Genomic DNA, 8,281 nt, shown 5'->3' with positions numbered 1-8,281 from the left:
TTAATTGATACTTTTTTTAATTTGTGGGATCTTAAGTATAACTAGCTCAACTTGAAGAGATGTCTCTACATTTTTTTAAACAATATATTTAATTATTAAAAATCTAATTAATATATTTAATATATTTAATCTAATTTGTTATGCTTAATTGTAGGTCAGTTGGATTACGTATTTAACAAAATAGATGAGATTTAAATTTGAATTTTTGATTTATTTGATAAACAAATAGATGAGATTTAAATTTGAATTTTTGATCTATTTGATAAACAGGTGTAATTGAGACTTCGGTTTTACAAATTTTTGCTCCGACCCAGCCCAACCTGATCGAGCTGACGTGACCCGGTGCGAAGAGGGACATGCTTGCGGCGGGAGAAAAGAGTTGGAGAAGGGAACGGAAGCACCAGGGAGGACACAGGGAGGCGTGCAGCACAGGGAGAGAAAAGAGGAGCAGAGAGAGGGGCCGATCAGAACACAGCATCATCACCTACTTGAATGTTCGAAAGAGAAGGGCAGATCGAGGAAAGTACCTCACTGACTACACTGCCGCCGCAACGGCGAGCTCGCGTACACGACAGAGCACGGTATGGCATCTCTCATGGCGGCGATCTGGGGTTCGATACTTCAGAAAGAGAGAGATTCCCCTGATCCTGTTCCTGACTCCACCCCGTAGAGGATACGGCACTGTTGGTCATCGCAGTCGAGTGTCTGCCCCCTTACAATAAGGTCCGGCCTGGTTGGGCGAACCCGAACCTCCGTAATTCCGGTGGCTGCTTCTCCTGGATCGAGATCGTTGCCTCTAATCGAGGCATTAGATGGAGTGGAAACTGCTGTTTGACTGGGTTCCTTGTACTATCCTCATCAAGAGAGGCGGCAGTTGGGAAGTCCAGGACGGCGGCGGCGGCGGCGATCGGGTGTTAAGGGCTGGGTTCTGGAGGTGACCGGCGGCAGGGATGGGTATCTTCTTGGATAAAGAAACAAGGCAGAGAACGGGGGGAGGGAAAAAACAAAAAAACGCTTTGGGCGCTCGGCAAAGGAAACGAAAAGAGAAGGATGTTCCTTAAGAACTCGGCATTCTGTGTAGTGTAAGCTCTCGAATGGGACTTCTGATTTTGGTGTCCTATACTATATGCTCCCAGAATAATGTTGCCGAAATGAAATACGAATTAAAAAAAAGAAAAGAAAGCGACTTCACTTGTCATGGCTTAATAGAGGTTTTAACTGAAACTTGATTTTGGAGTCACATCTGAGCAAAATTTATAATTTTCTTTTTAAAGATTTTAGTGTTTTGGTTAGCTGAATGCATGCTATAAAGGAGACAATTAGGGAGTATATTTAGCTACCATTTGAAGAAATCCTTCAAAAGTACTTCAAGTCAAGAACCTGGATTTAGTATTACATTTTCTTCTTGTCTTCACCATCTTGGCACCTGGTTCACATCTATCAGGACAATGTAGAGCAATTTTCTTTCTCATCTTGCTCGATGCAGAAGACAGTCCCAGTCCATGGAGCATTCAGGAATGATTTATTTTCTATTGTTAGTCTGTTTTAAGGCAACATTTGTTAGAATGACATGATGAGAATTCTGTCTGCAACTCTCATTTTGACTTGTAGGTTGGAGGGAACTGATCATCTCCTTTTCACAAATCCATCCACAAAAAGAACATCATCAATCAATGCGACGATGTTAAATGCCAAACTTTCCAGCACTCTTGAGTAGCTCTCTAGGATTGCTTGTCCAACATCCTGTGGCAGAAAAATGTAAACATCATCTACATGTGAATAGTTTGCATCAAGTTGCCTGATGAAATTGAGATCATGCCAATGACAACATGGAAATTAAGATGTGGAATGCACCATCCTTGTAGCTTCTTAGCAATAGCTGTGTAAATTCTGCCTCTATTACCAGTATATTTAAGCACCATGCACCATGTTGTATCCTTACCTTGTTGTACTGGATTTTGCTTGTATCAAGAGTTGTTTGTGACAACTCTGGGTATCTATGCTTCAGACAAAGCAAGAGACTCTCAGCTCTATTCGCAAGCATGTAATTTTTGTCTCCATCAGCTATTAGGTCCTTCACCATATCCCATGAAGATTTTGAATTGCTCATGCTTGCTTTGCGCTGCCACACATAGATTGCAGCTTCCACACGGTCGGCGAACTCAAGTGCTTCATGCTCCGAAGCTATATCAAGACCATCTAGAAGATAGTCAGGGGAGAACTTCTTTGGAGTGGACATGTGGCGATAGATAGAATCTCCTGTGCTTGCACGCCCGCTCTGAATCATCAAAAGCAATTTTCAGCAGGAAGAATAAAATTAGCTTGTTTGATTACAACAAATTGCCCTTGCTTCGATTCCCAACCCTTTCACTTTTTATCGTCAGATAAGAAAATCTCTAGAGTAGATTTACTTCTTCCTATTGTCTTTTGAGAGAGTAATGCAGGCTGTGGATCTTCTTGCTACAATGGTATGAATTATGCAAGGCAAGGACTGCCGAACCGGTACCGAGACCCGTACCATTGAAGGTATGGCATTGTTAGAAGGGCCGTGTGGGCATTGTTTTATGGGGGATGAAGGGTTGCTGATCCACTGAACATATATTTCATGTTATTTTGGGATTATATTACCTTTGGAAGTGCTGCAAGGTATGATTCTGGGACCTCCATTTCAGCAAGAATCGCACTGTTGATTGCCAGCTTTAGTTCCGTAAATGCTTTCGTATGAAGCTTGAGTCAAGTCTAGTCTCATGCAGTGAAGATCGTCAAGCAATCATTGCTCGTCTCTCCTGGCTGCTTTGTGAATCTGATTTGCACATTCACGTTTTTGCTGCAGCTCCTTCCGTGATCTCTCAGGGAGGCCAGAAACAGGAACATATGGGATAGGTAGCCACCATTTTTCATCATTCCGTTGAATCACCTGCCGGAATGACCTTGAGGTACAGGCAATTGATGATTGCATCCCATCATCAACATACCAGAAATCTGTATTCTGAAAGCTGTCCAATATTTCCTGCAGTAAGTTCAGGTATTTGATGAGATTACTTTATACAAGCTTCTTAGTTTTTCTTGAGAAATATTTGACTGTATCAAAGCTTTTTGATACAAAAAGGCCTCGCCAGTAATATATATCATATCAAAGTGACTGATCAATAAAATCTTACAAGCAGTATAGTATCCAGCTTTCTGAGCGCAGGAAGATTGATGTAAATATCTGATCTTGGCCTTCTTGCCATCACCTGAAAAATAAAGCTGCATTAAAGACAAGATAAAGTGAAGCAAAGGAAGCTAGGATAATTTTTGGTTATCGAGATCGATCCTCGCCTCTAGAGTACTCCCATCTGGCAAGTTCTGGAAAGAAGGGAAGAATTCAACTATGCAATCACAGACAGATAGAAGGCATGCCATCTCTCTCCTCCACATGGACTTCTTCTCAGGTGGTAGAGGCTCCAATTTGTAACAGTGGCCAAAAACAGTAGCTGTGGAAGGAGAAAAGGAGATAAGATGCAGATGAACATAAAGCTGATTCAACATCTCTAGGAATCATAACTGTAGCACAAGCCCTTGTATTTAGAAATTGTATTATTTTGATTTTGATATGAAGACTCGAAATATGAATAGATAAAGAGATTTAGGGACTTGGGTACAAGGCATTTGAATGGACAAACCATAGAGGTTTGTAATGGCATTTGAGATTGCAACAGCTGAGCAAACACCCTTCCCACTTCCTGACATGTCTTCGCCCAGCAAAAGCTTCGAGAATTTCTCCTTCATCATTTCCAGCTCTGGTATTCTCTCAAAAATCAGAGCAAGCAATAAGAAAATTTAAACACGTTATGTTTTCAATCCATTGTAGAATGTGAACTGACCTGAATTTGCTACATCATCATTGCCTAGGTGCTCATCGAGCACATCAGCATGCTGTTTCATCCTGAGTTTGGTTATAACTGGTGAAGCTCGCCCCACTAGCTTAGAAATTGGCAATCCCAAAGGAAGGGCAAGGGGCTCATCCAAAATGCTGGGCTCTGAGTAGCTTGAGACTTCAGAGGTCGTACGGCTATAGTCGAGCGAACGGCCGCCAGGGGTGGAGCATCCAGTGTCTGTATTTGATCTCTCGATCTGGTCTTCTGAGGAGGGAGGGTAATCCATCTCCGAATTCCCGTCACACACCGAGGAGCTGTCCATCTCAAGTATAAAAACTCAAGTGTGGTCCACTCAAAGCTGCAGCCATTGACCCCTAGCTTCAATGGAATGGAAACTGGTTGTCATGGAGGAATACTTGTAAGCAGTAGGTGACTCCCTGTTTTACAGAGCAATGCATGTCTTTCAGGTAATCTATATTATATGACATTGAAAATTTGATATCAATAAGGAATTTAATCATTCCAAAATTTCTAAAGCATAAACTTATGGATCAAAATGTCTTTTAAGAAGCTTAATGCTTGATTGTTTTGTCTAATGAAATTTTCCTAATTGCTTAATGGTGAAAATAATTAAAAGATAGTTTTTTCTCAAGAAGAAGAAAATAGTTAAAAGTTGGTGATCTTATATAATCTTCCTGAAAATCTGATGAAGAGCGATGGTGGAAAGAACTTACTTCAGACGGTCAGAAAGAATAGAGCAGTTTATTTCTAAGGCCTCCCTTCTGATAACAAACAGGAAACCACCAAACAGAATGGTACCGAATATAGGACAGGAAGAAAAAGAAAAGGTGAAGATTTAAACTCAAAAGCCTTCTTAAGTTTTATTGCTTTTACTTTCTCGATGTTCTCTAAGAAAATTTTAATAGAGTTTAGTTGCTCAGTTCATAACATACTGATTCACATAATACCTTATCTGCTATTCCTTTTCTAGCGACAAAGCACCAGGCATGAGATTCAAAAACAAACCAAAGAAAAAAACATCGTTGCAGAGAAAGGCAATGGTCCCTCCTTACCTTTTTGTAATTATTTGAATTCTAAACTTACAGGCGTTGCCATCAGTTTGAATCCCTTCCCTCCCATTATTTTCTTCTCTGCAACCTTTCCTCCAAAAGATACGGTTCTCTTGCTTTCCGTTGAATCCTAGTCCCGATCATCGAACTATCTCGCTTTGAAGGTGAAGGCTTGCTGGCTCAGAAGTTATATGCGAAATCTGTAAGGAACCCACCTAACAGGAATGGGGGGGTTTTGTAAGAAATTGAGCTATGGATCGGGGTGCGGACATGGTCGTATCACCATGTAAGTCTACCAAAGGACCCACTTCATATTTTGGTCGACTATTGTGACTTTAGAGCTTATAATAATCTTGGCATGGGAATAGAGCTAGCAATTGGGATGGATCGGATTGGATATGGATCAAGTTAAAAATTCGTCAACTTGAACTCGATCTATTTATTAAATAGGTCAAAAATTTAGATCTAAGCTCGACTTGTTTGTTAAATAGGTAACTCGATCTGACCCGCATTATTCGTTTATTAAATAGGTCAAATTGGGTTAAACAGGTTAAGTGTGTTAAGTGGATTTTTACTGAATTAAATAGATTTAAATGGTTAAACATGTTGAGCAACTAAGGTTAAATAGGAAACCAGGTTTTAAATAGGTTATATAGGTCTTAAATAGCTTAAATGAGTTGTGTTATGACCCGACCCAATTATAAAATGGCAATATAGGTTAAATGGGTCAAAGCTCTAAACCTGAATTCGATCTATTTAATAAATCGGTCTAGACAAGTTGACCTATTTATGACCTCAATCTATTTATGTCAAACTTGAGTTTGTTTAAAGTATATTGTTTGTGAGTTAGTTAACAACATGGTATGCTATACCGTACCATACTAGATGGTACCGGATATATCGTACCGACACTCGGTATGCTAGGCATATCGCATACCGTACAGTACCGATGCTATTATAGTGTAGCACTGGTACAGGATCCGGTACCGGTACGGTGAACCTTAGTTAATAGGCTAGGTCATAAATTGCTACTCCTACGTGGGAAGAATGTATCTTATAAGCAATCGAATGGATGCTAAGTTCCTTCTTCATGAATAATTGTTTAGCTGATTTCAAAATAATTACAAGAAGGAAAAGCGAGAATTGGTAGTGAAAAACTATATTTTATGAGGGAGGGATTTTAAATGCTAATTTTATTGTTGGTTACCTTGTGGAGGGTTTAGTTGGACCTTAACTATTAGATTAAGTGAATCAACCAGGAGATTGCAAGCAATCGCAGAGATGTTCGCAGAAAAATAGTTACGTGATTGACAAATAACTTAAGAAAGAATGGTAGAATATAAAATGGCAGTGAGTTTGGTGCTAGGCATCCTACATATTTTCACAACCTCCAACAAAATGGCAATTTGTGCCTTCGGTGGTTCCAATTGTGGCACGTCATTTATACTTGACAATAGTAAATTGAGGACATTCCAAAGAACTGCCTACTAGCATCATGGGCCTGTATGTCATGCATTTGAACTAGACCATAAGCAGGATCTCTAATTTAGCTGGAAGTAATGGCATAATTGTTTTGCTTGAGATTGAATTATAAGCTTCAAATCTAGATAGTAAGGTGGGCTGGTCTTTTTCATTGTTCTGGGTGTGCTTTATGAACATATTTTACTTAATTATCTCCTTTGTCTCTAAGCAGCTCTCTTCAAGAGCTGCTGAACTGTATCTTGTACATAGTCTTCCTGTATTTTCTTTCTGCTCATTAGTAAAACATGGGTGGCTTCTGCCAGCCTTATCATCAGAACACTTCATTTCCTTCTATTTGAGACCAAATTTTGTTTCCATCTTAGTCTTCGATGCACTCTTATTCTCCAGCCCTTGGGCCTGTGTGGACGAACCTTCAAAGATTTACAACTGCAAAGAGTTAAAAAGTCCAAGCTGTTCTTTTTTTTTTTCCTTCTAGTCTTTAAAGTAAGCAGTTCTGAAATGCAGTCTCATTCTCATCAGAATTCATTGAAGTCTAGGTTTTGACTCAGACCATATCTCCTGTCTGAAATGCTTGTCGACCAATCCCACAATATCAGCAAGAAAAGTCATTGAATTCTTTATTTGTGGGTCACACACTTCTGGAACACTGAATTCACTCATGTTCAGGGCAAAATATTCCTCCTGTCTATAGACTACTTGCAAATATGGTAGCCATAAAGCTTTTAATAATCAAGAAGAGCTCTGAAAGAGAATTAACCACCCAATCCCTTCTTGTTCGGGTTGTCATAGTTCTGAATATAGGGGGTTCAGGTTATATTAATTATTTGGGATAAGAGAGAAACGTTAGGAGTAGGAACACTACAGGAAAACCAACCTATTCCGATGCTTTTTTCGACCTTTAGCGACGCTTATAAGCGTTGGCTAAAGTTCCCCCGACGCAACATGAAGCATCGTCAAAGCATCGGCGATACCGGAGTGGCAAAACTTTTTGCCGACGCTAAACGAAAGCGTCGGCAAAAACTCGGATTTGCCGACGCTTAAAAAGCGTTGATAATAACCAGACAGACAAATTCCTCACGGCTTTCCTCATGGTTTTCCCCGACGCTTTAAAGCGTTGAAAATTTCTGACGCTTCAATGTGTCGGGAAAGCCCGCATTTGCCAACGCTAATGTAAGCCTTAGAAGCGTCAGCATCGGCATGCTGGGACTGTGCCACGATGTTTTTTACCGATACTTAAAAGCGTTGGAAATTGTATTTTTTTTAAAAAAATAAAAATACCAATTCGTTTTATAAAATAGACATTATAAAACATACATTATAACAATATGAACATGTATTACATTGACACATTGACACAAACACTCAGATCATTCGAAATATGAATATTGTCATATCTGATTAAAAATTTGCTTAATAAGTTTAGAGTTACAATGTACTCTGAAAAATAAGAAACATATACATATCAATCTTTATAAAAAATAGTCTAGAAGGCATCAGGGACGAGATTTAGCTCCATCATTATCATCTCTACGAGCGTTTGAAGTATCAGGAATCTATAAAAAAAAAAGAGAAACCTTAGAAGTTAGGAATAATGTGATACATTAACTCATATATCATAATTGATAACATGTAAAGTATTCAAATATATATAGTTATTTACCTGAGAAGGAAGAAATCGTTGTAACATGGATGAAATATTCGCAAGCTGAGACTGCAAATTTGTTTGCTTGGTTCTGCTTCAGCTCTTCAATAGTTGCTTGAAGATGACGAACTTCTACAGTGTTACTACATTCTCTGGCATTTCTTGTATACATGCCCACTGAAGACAACAAAATGGAGGTAACACCAACGCCATAACCCTTCACTCGA

The 8,281-nt window shown here is 39.4% G+C and overlaps 1 protein-coding gene across 1 annotated transcript; it reads right to left on the bottom strand.

The window, feature by feature from the left end:
* Positions 1–1,247: 1,247 nt before the first annotated feature.
* LOC103722363 (rop guanine nucleotide exchange factor 2) lies at positions 1,248–4,730 on the bottom strand. The gene is made up of 9 exons (XM_026810502.2): positions 4,595–4,730; positions 3,867–4,297; positions 3,666–3,782; positions 3,322–3,476; positions 3,162–3,236; positions 2,788–3,010; positions 2,629–2,696; positions 1,943–2,278; positions 1,248–1,743 (listed from the first exon to the last, which is right to left on the bottom strand). The coding sequence occupies exons 2-9, from the start codon at positions 4,180–4,182 to the stop codon at positions 1,627–1,629; spliced, it is 1,407 nt and encodes a 468-aa protein (XP_026666303.2). The 5' UTR covers positions 4,183–4,297; positions 4,595–4,730; the 3' UTR covers positions 1,248–1,626.
* Between the last annotated feature and the right edge of the window lie 3,551 nt (positions 4,731–8,281).

Source organism: Phoenix dactylifera, chromosome 5, assembly GCF_009389715.1.
Source record: "Phoenix dactylifera cultivar Barhee BC4 chromosome 5, palm_55x_up_171113_PBpolish2nd_filt_p, whole genome shotgun sequence".
Taxonomy (NCBI): domain Eukaryota; kingdom Viridiplantae; phylum Streptophyta; class Magnoliopsida; order Arecales; family Arecaceae; genus Phoenix; species Phoenix dactylifera.
The sequence above is the reverse complement of the archived record's forward strand: the minus strand, read 5'-3'. Positions and strand labels throughout refer to the sequence as shown.

Bases quoted from the DNA above. Each gene is read 5' to 3' on its own strand.
- LOC103722363 (XM_026810502.2), bottom strand. From the start codon at position 4,182: ATGGACAGCTCCTCGGTGTGTGACGGGAATTCGGAGATGGATTACCCT. The intron at 3,237-3,321 runs GCGAGGATCGAT...TTTATTTTTCAG, and splicing joins CAGATGGGAGTACTCTAGAG to GTGATGGCAAGAAGGCCAAG. The intron at 3,011-3,161 runs GTAAGATTTTAT...AACTTACTGCAG, and splicing joins AGCTGGATACTATACTGCTT to GAAATATTGGACAGCTTTCA.